Here is a 14,245-nt window from a genome sequence, read left to right as displayed (position 1 = left end):
GCACACAGGCAGTGATGTCGGGCAATAAAAGAAAACGTAAGGAGGACATATGACATTTTTGTCATATGATCCTGTAACAGCAAGGAGTTTGCAATCTCTCTCTATGTCTGTCTGTCTCTCTCTCACACACACACACACACACACACACACACACACTAATAAATGCTTGTAGGTAATGCTAAATGTTTACTTATATTTACTGTAACAGCAAGGAGTTTGTTCGCAATCTCTCTCTCTCTCACACACACACACTAATAAATGCTTGTAGGTCATGCTAAATGTTTACTTATATTTACTTTTTTCTTGCTCATTGTTTGCATGTATATGCATATGTATATATGCATGTGTATATGCGTATGTATGTAACCTCTGCAATAAAATGTGAAAATGTAAAAATGTGAAACAATTGTCACTTAACCCTTTCAACTTAATGAATAAACATTTTTGCAAAATGCACTACAACTACCAAAACTCTTCACACTTCTACCACCCATACCTACATTACTTCCAGACTCTGAAATTGCAGTAACTCAAAAGGACATGATGCACATGATGTTTCAAATGTGTGAAAATAGTAAAAGTTGTGTGAAAATGAAGCAGCAGCACATAATTTTGATTGATTGTGTTGTTGTATCTTGGGTAGGTCATCCACTACAGCGAAATTCACAGCAACTTCAATGTCCACTTTCTCTGTGTGATAATGTATTGCCTGTATACATGCAGATGTTAGCCTAAGTCTAAGACTAAGTGTACCTAGTGCTAAAAATCAAAATAACACAAAGGAATGGACAACCAATCATTTGTACAGTGTAGGCCACATTTCGTGCGACAACCATGGCGCACTGTAGTTTGGCTAACGCGACTTCAAAGCTCTACGAGCTATTGGTCTGGCCAAGATATTCAGCCCAACCGTTTCCCAGAGCCCGTGGTTGACCCGCCTCCCTGAAATGCCTCAGTTTGCTACTGGTCGAAGCCAGAAAAGGCTGTGACAAAGCTTAAACCAATCACATCACTCTTTCCTCTGACGTATGTGACACGACGATAGGATTCTCGCTGAGCCCCATTGATTTGGCTACTAGCGGGGCTAACTGGTAGATTAAACTCTTACCGAAGCCGGTCGGGAGCAAGGCGAAAACGTCCTTCCTTTCAATAAATACCTCCAGGGCTGCTCTTTGCTCCGTTTTCAATGAGAACTTCCCGTTGAATGCTTTCAATACAGCATGATTCTGTAAACAATCTATGGCTTCCGGTCGCAGTTCTACTACGTCACTGGCTCGAACACGCCTCTACCCAGGGCCGTTGGAGATGCTCAAAGTTGATTGGCTCCCGATTTTTCCGGAGCTTGGAAGAGCTGGAGATAGCTTGCCTGGCCAGACTAAGCTCGCAACAGGCCCTCGTGTTGCGTCACGCTTAGGATGGGCGGGCCCAGGCTAGGCGCACTGGGGCGCTTGGCCAAATTATGTCCCCACCAATATCAACACCGTTTTTACGCCCTTGTTCAAAAGCCACCTTTCTCGAATGTCTCTACATTCACCCTTTTTTATTAGTTCACGGAGAACCCTGAAGAAACTTATCAGTTTCACGGTTTGATCGATTCAAACAACCTAAAACAACGCAAGCATTATAGGGTAGTCACACTAGAGGCAGAATGAGCCAGAATGCCATCGGAATGAAAATTCTTTGTATATTCCAGAATATTCGCATTCTAAAAATTCTGACTGCATTCTGAGTGCATTCCAAACATTCGGGCCCATTCTTGTGGCTGGCCCGAATGTTTTGCTCATGCTCAAAACATTTGACGTGCATTTGAAGAGGAGACATATCGAACGGCATTCGAAGTGTATTCTAACTGCAATCTAAATATTCTTACAGCATTCGAAACATTCTGATCACGTTCGAGGGAAAAATCGAAATGGCAAGCCCTTCAAATCCTGCCAGAACGTCCCAAAAGTGCCTCGAATGAGCCGGAATGAAGATTCTTTGTATATTCCAGGATATTCGAAGTACATTCTAAGTATTCGAGCTGCATTCTCTGAATTCTTAGACGTTCGAAACCTATTCGGCGGCTATTCCGGGAGCGTTCTGACTGCATTTGAGGCGAATTCGTACAGCATTCGAGGCACCTTCCAACCAGACCGGGTGGTATTCGGGCAGCAATCGAACCGCACTTGTACGGCATTCGAAGTGCATTCTTAAATATTCTTACTGCATTCTAGGTATTCCTACTGTGTTCCAACTACATTTTTTACACCTGGAATGCGCAAGAATCATTTGAGGCGGGTTCGAAGCGCATTCTAAGTATTTTAACGGCATCCTTACAAAGTTATACAGATAGTTCTATACCGATAATAAAAGTGGCCGAGTTAGTGCTCAATATGGGATTTGGAACAGAGCCAATCCTGAACGCTATATACAGTATTACAGAAGACTAGCAGTCTATATTGCTGTGGAATGTAAATAACTGGTTACATTTAATGCTATATATGTGCAACTGAATTAAACTAAATAATGCTAATGCTTGTAACGATATATAATTTTTAATAGACATGTTCAGTGGTATAGCTAGTTAGCGAAAAATAGCGGTTGCTATTATTGATGTTATTAGCATTGGAGATAAAAACTAGCTAACTGTCTTGGCTAGCTTCTTAGCTCAGGCCTGGATGGAGGACTCGACACCGAGGCGTGTCGTGTTCGGAAATGAATTAAAGAGCAACTAAACACATATTATGCTAACTAACTAGTCGGTTTTCAGTAATAATCGACTCACCCTCCAGCAAACAGATGAACCAGTGTGTCCCTCTGACTCATCCTTTAGCATTCTCTTCTCTTCACTCGGGTTGAACTGCAAGCTCTGTGATCAGGTGAATAACCCAGAAAAAAAGCCTATTTTTATTCTGCTCCAGCTAGCACGGTATGCAAAAAAAAAAAATTACCTACAAACGTAAATTTTCAACCCAAAATACTGGTATAACTATAAGATGAGAATGAGATGATGTATAGGCTGTTTTTTAAAGACAAACAGAGCTTATTAAGAACCAAAATACACGATTTTAAATAATTTAAAAAAGGTACTGAATTTCATGTCACTTCTGTTTACTTGGTATTAATATCACAGCACCTCATCCCCAAGCCGCAGCTGCCGAGCAAAATGAGACGGACAGCCAAGTCTCTATTTACAGTCGAATCAGAAACCACAACAACAGACGCTGCGATTGGTTGAATGCCTTGACTGACAATCATGTCGTCTCTGCCCCCACACTTCTCATGCTTCCTTCACGTGATCACGCCGAAGATGAATTGTGAGGGTTGTGAATGTCCAAAGTCTGTTTAATGAACAAACCAACCATCTCAGGTCATGTGCTTCTGACCTAACGTTCTAAATTACTTTTTTTTAAAGATATTACTTATTTCATATAACTTTTTTGTCACAAAAAAGTTTCCAATTTTTATAGTTTTCTCAGAAATGATCTATTTAGAATTTTCTTTCCTAAATTCATCTCATCTCATTATCTCTAGCAGCTTTATCCTGTTCTATATGGAATCAATTTTGTGCCAAAATGTTCATACAATACTTTTGAAATATCAAACGAAAACGACAAATCAAAATACAAAAAAAAGTCAATTTTTTTTAGACTGGCAAACAAATTATTCGTGTAATCATGCAAAATATCAGTCTATTACTCTTCAGAAACCTTTTATTTTTGTTCCGCGTCTTTCTCAGTTTTGTTTGATGTAATTTATTTTGGTTGTGATTCCAGCTTTCTCGTTTGCGCTCCCTGACTTTTTGCTTGCAGTTTTGGCACAGGGGCGGCACGGTGGTGTAGTGGTTAGCGCTGTCGCCTCACAGCAAAAAGGTCCGGGTTCGAGCCCCGTGGCCGGCGAGGGCCTTTCTGTGCGGAGTTTGCATGTTCTCCCCGTGTCCGCGTGGGTTTCCTCCGGGTGCTCCGGTTTCCCCCACAGTCCAAAGACATGCAGGTTAGGTTAACTGGTGACTCTAAATTGACCGTAGGTGTGAATGTGAGTGTGAATGGTTGTCTGTGTCTATGTGTCAGCCCTGTGGTGACCTGGCGACTTGTCCAGGGTGTACCCCGCCTTTCGCCCGTAGTCAGCTGGGATAGGCTCCAGCTCGCCTGCGACCCTGTAGAACAGGATAAAGCGGCTAGAGATAATGAGATGACATGAGATGAGATGAGATGAGATGAGTTTTGGCACAAACTTCATGTGTGGGTGGGCTGTCCAGGAATGCATTCCCATTGGGTAACTTGTGTTTGACTGACAGCTACGCTCAGCGATTCCCCCGGAGGCTGTTGCGGCCATTTCTTACTCGGATTTTGGCGGACTGTTTGACGAGTGACCGATCCATTGACGGTAAACAAGGATCGAGTGGACTTCAGTGGCGACTATGATATTGAATTAATTCAACAAAGTGTAAGTACGGGACAAATGTGTTGTAGTAGTATACATTATGCAGGTGTTTCGTGGCAAGTCAAATGTTAGACTTAGCTCCACTACCCAATATAATAGCTGTCTTGCTAACGTTAAACACGCCTGCATAATGTGTCCCGGACCTTCTTGCTGTGAGGCGACAGCGCTAACCACTACACCACCGTGCCGCCTGGGCTTTCAATAATTTCTTTAAACTCTTCTTTTTCTGTGGTATAATGATTATACAGCATGACATCTTTAATTTAAAAAAACACTAGAATTTGGTGCACAAGTTTTAATTTTCTTTGGGTTTTCTGAAATCAACACAGGGTCAAAATTATACATACAGGGTCAAAAATTTACATATGCTCACTTAGATTATTCATTCAGAGGTGCTGAAACTGCCCTGCAATAACCTGGTGACTTGTCCAGGGTGTACCCCGCCTCTCGTCCATAGTCAGCTGGGATAGGTTCCAGCGTCCCTGCGACCCTGTAGAACAGGATAAGCGACTACAGATAATGGATGGATGGATGGATGGAGGTGCTGAAACTTCCAAAATGTCTCTTTATCTTGCCAAGGCCGACGTCTCTTAACTTCCTGTTAGTGATCATGATTGACTACAGCTGGTAGCTTCTCTGTGCCTTCATAAAAAAGTTTTTTTTTTTTTTTTACAGCACTCTTTGGATTGACCAACACACAGTAAAATGGGAAAGTCCAAGGAGCTCAGTAAAGATCTGAGAAAGAGGATCGCAGATATACACAACTCCAGAATTTCTCTTGGAGCCATTTCTAAACAACTGCAAATTCCAAGATCAGTTCAAACAATTGTATCCACGTTAATGTGAGGTGTAGTCACTTTGCCAAGTCACTTTGCTTCAAGAAAACCCAAACTGTCACCCTCAGCTGAAAGGAAATTAGTTTTGATGGTCAGGAACAACCTGGGAACCACCATGGCACAGCCCTGCCATGAACTGAAAGCTGATGGATTACTGTCTACAATTCAGATCACAAGTTTTAAATTTCTTTGGGTTTTCTGAAACCAACACAGGGTCAAAATTATACATACAGGGTCAAAAATTTACATCTTTACATTTGTATAAAATGTCAGATCAAGAGGCTGCTATCCAAGAAATAACCCCCTGCTCCAAAATTGATGCCTTCAAGCTTAACTAAAGTTTGAAGCTGACCACACAGACAAAGAAAAAGGCTTTTGGAGGATAGCTGTATGGTCAGATGAGACAAAGATTGAGTCGTTTGGCCACAATGACCACCAGCTACAGAGGGACACTGTACCAGATGGTGGTGGTGGTAGCATCATGCCCTGGGGCTGTTTTGCTGCCAGTGGAACTGGTTCATTGCACAAAATGGATGGAATAATGAAGAAGGAGAACTACCTCAGAGTTCTTCAGCATAAACCATCAGAAACTTGAACACGACTTGGGAGTTACAATAGGACAATGAACCCAAACACACATCAGAGATGGTTTTGGAGGATAAAGCAGGCTAACATTAAGCTTAAAACAAGCCCTGACTTCAACCCGACTGAAAATATATGGACCATGCTTATAAGTCGAGTCCATGACAAGAAAAAAAAAACAAATTTAATTGACCTCTACCAATTCTACCATGAAGAGTCATGAAATATCCAACCGGAATTCTGCCAGAAGCTTGTTCATGGGAAACAAGTTTGGTCAAGGTGAATCTTGCAAAGAGACATTTTACACCAATATTAGGTGTGCTGTATGTAAATTTTTGACCCTGTATGTATAATTTTGACCCTGTGTTGGTTTCAGAAAACCCAAAGAAATTTAAAACTTGTGCACCAAATTCGAGTGTTTTTTTTAATTAAAGATGTATGCTGTACATTCTGCCACAGAAAAAGAACAGTTCAAAGAAATGACTGATAGCCCAAATTTTGCCATGACATTCATATCCAACATGACATTCATGTCACTGTATGTAAACTTCTGATCACAACTGTAACAAAGAATCCTGTCAAGTTTTGTGAAATTCCTCCAAAAATTGTGAGAGGACTTAATTTCAGAAGGTGAGTACCCTTATCAGGATGGACGGACAGACGGACGGACAGACATTGCCATGACATAATCCCCCTCCAGGCCTTTCGGACAGCGGGGGATAAAAATGTATATTGGTATACGTATCTAATGTACAATATGGACCATATAGACATGACACAATATAATAAATATGCAAACTATTATATAAAATATGCATAATGTACAATACCTACAGTGGGGCAAAAAAGTATTTAGTCAGTCACCAATTGTGCAAGTTCTCCCACTTAAAAAGATGAGAGAGGCCTGTAATTTTCATCATAGATATACCTCAACTATGAGAGACAAAATGAGGAAAAAAAAATCCAGAAAATCACATTGTCTGATTTTTAAAGAATTTATTTGCAAATTATGGTGGAAAATAAGTATTTGGTCAATAACAAAAGTTCATCTCAATACTTTGTTATATACCCTTTGTTGGCAATGACAGAGGTCAAACATTTTCTGTAAGTCTTCACAAGGTTTTCACACACTGTTGATGGTATTTTGGCCCATTCCTCTATGCAGATCTCCTCTAGAGCAGTGATGTTTTGGGGCTGTCGCTGGGCAACACGGACTTTCAACTCCCTCCAAAGATTTTCTATGGGGTTGAGATCTGGAGACTGGCTAGGCCACTCCAGGACTTTGAAATGCTTCTTACGAAGCCACTCCTTCGTTGCCCGGGCGGTGTGTTTGGGATCATTGTCATGCTGAAAGACCCAGCCACGTTTCATCTTCAATGCCCTTGCTGATGGAAGGAGGTTTTCACTCAAAATCTCACGATACATGGCCCCATTCATTCTTTCCTTTACAGTTCCGGATCAGTCGTCCTGGTCCCTTTGCAGAAAAACAGCCCCAAAGCATGATGTTTCCACCCCCATGCTTCACAGTAGGTATGGTGTTCTTTGGATGCAACTCAGCATTCTTTCTCCTCCAAACACCACAAGTTGAGTTTTTACCAAAAAGTTCTATTTTGGTTTCATCTGACCATATGACATTCTCCCAGTCCTCTTCTGGATCATCCAAATGCTCTCTAGCAAACTTCAGATGGGCCTGGACATGTACTGGCTTAAGCAGGGGGATACGTCTGGCACTGCAGGATTTGAGTCCCTGGCGGCGTAGTGTGTTACTGATGGTAGCCTTTGTTACTTTGGTCCCAGCTCTCTGCAGGTCATTCACTAGGTCCCCCTGTGTGGTTCTGGGATTTTTGCTCACCGTTCTTGTGATCATTTTGACCCCATGGGGTGAGATCTTGCATGGAGCCCCAGATCGAGGGAGATTATCAGTGGTCTTGTAGGTCTTCCATTTTCTAATAATTGCTCCCACAGTTGATTTCTTCACACCAAGCTGCTTACCTATTGCAGATTCAGTCTTCCCAGCCTGGTGCAGGTCTACAATTTTGTGTCTGGTGTCCTTTGACAGCTCTTTGGTCTTGTCCGTAGTGGAGTTTGGAGTGTGACTGTTTGAGGTTGTGGACAGGTGTCTTTTATACTGATAACAAGTTCAAACAGGTGCCATTGATACAGGTAACGAGTGGAGGACAGAGGAGCCTCTTAAAGAAGAAGTTGCAGGTCTGTGAGAGCCAGAAATCTTGCTTGTTTGTAGGTGACCAAATACTTATTTTACCGAGGAATTTACCAATTAATTCATTAAAAATCCTACAATGTGATTTCCTGGATTCTCTCCCCCCATTCTGTCTCTCATAATTGAAGTGTACCTATGATGAAAATTACAGGCCTCTCTCATCTTTTTAAGTGGGAGAACTTGCACAATTGGTGGCTGACTAAATACTTTTTTGCCCCACTGTATATTATACACAATATGTCTAAAATATATGTATTATACAATATCTATCTATAGTCAAAAATCTATAATATCTACCTGTAATAAACAAGATCTATAATATACAATATCTCCAGTGGTGCTTGAGTTTGTGAACCCTTTAGAATTTTCTATATTTCTGCATAAATATGACCTAAAACCTCATCAGATTTTCACACGACTCCTAAAAGTAGATAAAGAGAACCCAGTTAAACAAATGAGACAAAAATATTATACTTGGTCATTTATTTATTGAGGAAAATGATCCAATATTACATACTGTATCTGTGAGTAGCAAAAGTATGTGAACCTCTAGGTTTAGCAGTCAATTTGAAGGTGAAATTAGAGTCAGGTGTTTTCAATCAGTGGGATGACAATCAGGTGTGAGTGGTCACCCTGTTTTATTTAAAGAACAGGGATCTATCAAAGTTTGATCTTCACAACACATGTTTGTGGAAGTGTATCATGGCACGAACAAAGGAGATTTCTGAGGACCTCAGAAAAAGCGCTGTTGATGCTCATCAGGCTGGAGAAGGTTACAAAACCATCTCTAAAGAGTTTGGACTCCACCAATCCACAGTCAGACAGATTGTGTACAAATGGAGGAAATTCAAGATCATTGTTACCCTCCTCAGGAGTGGTCGACCAACAAAGATCACTCCAAGAGCAAGGCGTGTAATAGTCGGAAAGGTCACAAAGAACCCCAGGGTAACTTCTAAGCAACTGAAGGTCTCTCTCACATTGGCTAATGTTAATGTTCATGAGTCCACCATCAGGAGAACACTGAACAACAAAGGTGTGCATGGCAGGGTTGCAAGGAGAAAGCTGCTGCTCTCCAAAAAGAACACTGCTGCTCATCTGCAGTTTGCTAAAGATAACGTGGACAAGCCAGAAGGCTATTGGAAAAATGTTTTGTGGACAGATGAGACCAAAATAGAACTTTTTGGTTTAAATGAGAAGTGTTATGTTTGGAGAAAGGAAAACACTGCACTCCAGCATAAGAACCTTATGCCATCTGTGAAACATGGTGGTGGTAGTATCATGGTTTGGGCCTGTTTTGCTGCATCTGGGCCAAGATGGCTTGCCATCACTGATGGAACAATGAATTCTAAATTATACCAGTGAATTCTAAAGGAAAATGTCAGGACATCTGTCCATGAACTGAATCTCAAGAGCAGGTGGGTCATGCAGCAAGACAACGACCCAAAACACACAAGTCGTTCTACCAAAGAATGGTTAAAGAAGAATAAAGCTAATGTTTTGGAATAGCCAAGTCAAAGTCCTGACCTTAATCCAATCGAAATGTTGTGGAAGGACCTGAAGCGAGCAGTTCATGTGAGAAAACCCACCAACATCCTAGAGTTGAAGCTGTTCTGCATGGAGGAATGGGCTAAAATTCCTCCAAGCTGGTGTGCAGGACTGATCAACAGTCACCAGAAATGTTTGCTGCACAAGGGGGTCACACCAGATACTGAAAGCAAAGGTTCACTTACTTTTGCCACTCACAAATATGTAATATTGGATCATTTTGCTCAATAAATAAATGACCAAGAATAATATTTTTGTCTCATTTGTTTAACTGGGTTCTTGTTATCTAATTTTAGGACTTGTGTGAAAATCTGATGATGTTTTAGGTCATATTTATGTAGAAATATAGAAAATTCTAAAGGGTTCACAAACTTTCAAGCACCACTGTATGTTATGCATAAAAATCTATAATATCAATAAGATACAATATCTATAATATACAGTATACATTAAAATGTGTATGCTATCAATGATATAAACAGTACACAATATGTAAACAATATACAGGATATTTACAGACAAGACACAATATTTTAAAGATATACATGACAGTCAGTGTACACAGAGTGCAGTGATGTAGTGCAAATAGGAGTATGTTACCGGAGGGACAAGTGGTACAATTGTATAAGATAAAATAAGATAAAAGAAATAGACCTTTATTATCCCACAATGGGGAAATTTCCTGTTTACGGCAGTACAGTGGATAGCAGCAGAAGGGGACATATCAAGCCACACAAGTAAAAAAAAAAAAAAAAAAAAAATATATATATATATATATATATATATATATATATATATACTGTATATGTCTCGTTGCTTGACCTTAGTGCAGCAGCATTTGATACCATTGATAATTCCATTATTTTGGATAGACTAGAAAATGTTGTAGGAGTTAAGGGAACGGCCCTCTCCTTGCTCGGCTCTTATTTAACTGATCACTATCAGTATGTTGATGTAAATAGTGATTTTTCTTGACATACTGAAGTAAAGTTTGGTGTTCCACAGGGTTCTGTCTTAGGCCCACTCCTTTTTTCTTTATATATACTCAACAAAAATAAAAACTTTACACTCGTTTCAAAGTCAATAATTTGAACATTTTGGAAAATAGGTTTGAAATAACGACTGTATTCAATTATCTTGTCATTAAAGATGCTATAGCATACAGATCATGTTTGTCATGGAATCAGTTCCACCGGAAATGCGACGACAATGTCCATGATCAAAAACTGTGAGTCACAACTTAATGAAATCATGTCAATATAGGGTGTGTCCTCCATGGGCGTTCACAACTGCGATACAATGTCTCCTCATGGATTGGATGATGCGTCTGAACACAGCTTGGGGAATGCGCCGCCATATTTGTACCAACATGGCACCAAGCTCCTGCAAGTTCTGTGGAGGGTTCCAGTGGTTCCTGTGGTGCCAGTTTGATGGAGACGTGTCTGGAGATTATGGATGGTCTATCGACTGCATCCCATAACCCTTGCAACGTCAGTGACGGATGTTCCCGTATTCAGCATGCCAATGGCACGTTCACGCTGAATGTTTGACAGTCGTGGCATTGCAAATTAACGAATAATTAACCATAAAACCTTGTTTTTCTGAGATGATACTCTACTCTGCTACCGTGAGATCAACTGCACGTGTATCAATAGGTCACGTCACTTGTGTCACTTGGAAACGTGATTTTAGCATGCAGTGCTCTCACACGTGCTACGTAGGCCCGACCAGTAGAATGAATGTGTGACGTAATGCCCTTGACAATGCATTTAACCATAATCACAACAAGAACTCTTTCAAGAAAAGTTTCTAAACACTATTTGAAAAATAATGAGTGTCAAGTTTTTATTTTTGCTGAGTATATGTTACCTCTGGGTGATATTATTTGTAAGCATGGTATTAGTTTCCACTGTTATGCTGATGACACACAGTTGTATGTTCTGCAAAACCAGATTAGAGACACCAGCTTAATAGAATTGAGGAATGTGTGAAGGGCATTTAGATACTGGATGCTTTTTAACTTCCTTCTGCTTAACTCTGACAAGACAGAAGTACTTGTACTAGGACCACATGCAGCTAGAAGTAGGTGTTCTGATTACACAGTAAATCTGGATGGCCTTTCTGTTTCTTCACATGCAGCAGTAAAAGACCTCGGGGTGATTATTGACTCCAGTCTTTCATTTGAAACTCATAATGATAACATTACCCTGGTAGCTTTCTTTCATCTCAGAAATATTGCTAAGATAAGAAATTTAATGTCCCTACATGACACAGAAAAACTAGTTCATGCTTTTGTTACCTCCAGGTTGGATTATTGTAATGCCTTCCTGTCTGGATGTTCCAGTAGGTACATAAACAAGCTCCAGTTAGTTCAAAATGCAGCAGCAAGAGTCCTTACTAGAACTAGAAAATATGACCACCTCACCCCTGTCATATTCACACTGCATTGGCTCCCAATCAAATTTTGTATTGTTTATAAAATACTACTATTGACCTTAAAGCACTGAATGGTCTCGTGCCACAGTACCTGAGTGAACTTCTGGTCTTTTATGACCCACCACATCTACTTAGATGAAAAGGTGCAGGCTATCTTCTGGTACCTCGTATAGTGAAGGCTACATCAGGGGGCAGAGCCTTTTCTTACAAAGTCCAACAGTTATGGAACAGCCTTCCAAGTAGTGCTCGGGAATCAGACACAGTCTCAGCATTTAAGTCTAGGCTGAAAACATACCTGTTTAGTCAAGCCTTTTCAGGGCTCGAAATTCGCGGTGGTCCGGTCACCCGAGGCGACTTAATTTGTCATTTGGCGGGTAATTCCTGTCACTAGCCAGCCCGGCTGGCTAGTTGAAAATAAAAAATATATATGAAGTGAAGATTCAGACACACCGTCAACTAAAGCCGCCACATATTAAGCGTGTGCCATGTCTGTGTTCATCGATGTGTTTATCGGCAGGACGGAAAATACCGAAGAATTCCGAATCATATCGTGTACGAGTCAGGCTGTCATTTTTTTCACTACTGTGCATGCATATAATGCATCTCGTTGAATATTGCGGTAATCACGTGTAGTATTGGACCAGGTGGGTGGAGCACAGAAGCAAGGCAGGCCAGAACTGAGTTCTCAATGAACTATTTAGGGGTGTTCACACGGCAACTTTTACTCCGGTGTAGCACCGGGGCTGCCCCGGTAGAGCGTTCACACGGTACAAAGTTATACCAGTGTAGCCCCTGAAAGCTGGTTAAACCGGTACCAATCTAACCCTGCTCGGGAGGTGGTTTAAGAAATTTACTCCAGAGTAAATGCTAGTTTGCGGGGCAGCACTGATATAAAATGGGACGTCTGAATGCTACAGGAGTAGACTCGCTACGCGTGAGGAGAGTTGATTACATACGGGCATTGCATAATTTGTATCCTGGTATTTTGTGCTTCCAAAATGGCGAATATCAACAACAACAGAACTGCATGTCTTCCAGTGTTGCCAGATTGGGTGGTTTTAAGTGCATTTTGGCAGATTTGAACATATTTTGGGCTGGAAAACGTCAGCAGTATCTGGCAATGCTGGTGTCTTAATCCACGTTGTTTTCCCGGTGCTTGGTGATGCCATGACAACCGGGAAAAGGAAGTACATTTTCACGCATGCGCATATTTCATTTCCGCATTATTACGATCGTATAGCACGGTCACAAAAACTGCCGTGTGAACGCAAGTGAGGCTGCACCGGTGCTAACACGCACGCTTCTCTCTAGTGTGACGTGTGAACGCTCCACAAAATTTACCCTGGTGTAAGATATATCGCAACAAAATACATCGGTGCAGCTTCAATGCAAATATGTGCCATGTGAACACCCCTTTTATTGCTAGCTTTTCAGCCTTTTATCACTTCCCAGCCGCGCGCACGCACACACACACGTGTTCTGGTTGGGGAGAGAGCTCCCTTTCTCTGCTCTCCTCTCTTTTTAAAGGGCGCGGTCACTGGGGAAGACACACAAACACAGGTTAATCCCCATCAGGTGCAATGATTCCACCACTTACCTTCCCTGACTCCGCCCTCCATTTACAGACCGACGCTTGGCCACACCCCCGCTGCCACATCACGTTATCAAATTCAATAGATGTGGCCACATTATCGCCCATTTAAACACGTGTGTTTTTTTGTTGTTTACATCTACATCTGCCAAAGCTACGTTGTGATGTGGAATTTTCTGAAAGGTACAGAAACTGCCAGAGATGGGGACAAAGTGACCTCGGTCTGAAGAGGAGAAAAAGGCCGCCAATAAAACGTACAAGAAGGAGAAACGACAAAGGACTTATAAGCAAACGTGGGAGCAGGGTAGGCCTTGGCTGCGATACAATTTTTATGGAATAATTAACTTTTTTCAAGTTGATTCCTAGTTAATATGAAGCTCCTAATGCTTTCTTTCTCATAAATGGTTAAATACAGAAAGCATGTTGGACATATTTTGGGTGCTATAGTCATGATAGTAAGTATATTTGTTTTCAGTACTCATACACCAAGTTGCCAAGTTTTCCAATATATTATTATTTGTTAATATTATATTATGGTGCTCTGTGTTGTTCTCATTTATGTATTTAACAACAGTATCAAAATACTCGGGTCTTGAAATAAATGCACAT

The 14,245-nt window shown here is 41.0% G+C and overlaps 1 protein-coding gene across 5 annotated transcripts in view; it reads right to left on the bottom strand.

Moving 5' to 3' along the window:
* slc25a36a (solute carrier family 25 member 36a) overlaps positions 1 to 3,172 on the bottom strand; it is a 79,187-nt gene extending 76,015 nt beyond the window's left edge. The window contains exons 1-2 of one of the 5 annotated variants that reach the window (XM_060929788.1): positions 3,119 to 3,172; positions 2,768 to 2,851 (exon numbers count right to left, since the gene is read on the bottom strand). In XM_060929788.1, coding sequence (XP_060785771.1) covers positions 2,768 to 2,808 — 41 coding nt within the window. In that variant the 5' untranslated portion in view covers positions 2,809 to 2,851; positions 3,119 to 3,172. Of the gene's footprint in view, positions 1 to 2,767 lie in introns of all 5 variants that reach the window. The other 4 variants (XM_060929778.1, XM_060929817.1, XM_060929806.1 and 1 more) reach the window with 4 other exon arrangements.
* Between the last annotated feature and the right edge of the window lie 11,073 nt (positions 3,173 to 14,245).

This window comes from Neoarius graeffei, chromosome 1 (assembly GCF_027579695.1).
Source record: "Neoarius graeffei isolate fNeoGra1 chromosome 1, fNeoGra1.pri, whole genome shotgun sequence".
In the NCBI taxonomy this organism is placed as follows: Eukaryota; Metazoa; Chordata; class Actinopteri; order Siluriformes; family Ariidae; genus Neoarius; species Neoarius graeffei.
Note: the sequence above shows the minus strand (reverse complement) of the source record. Positions and strands in the feature narration are given on the sequence as shown.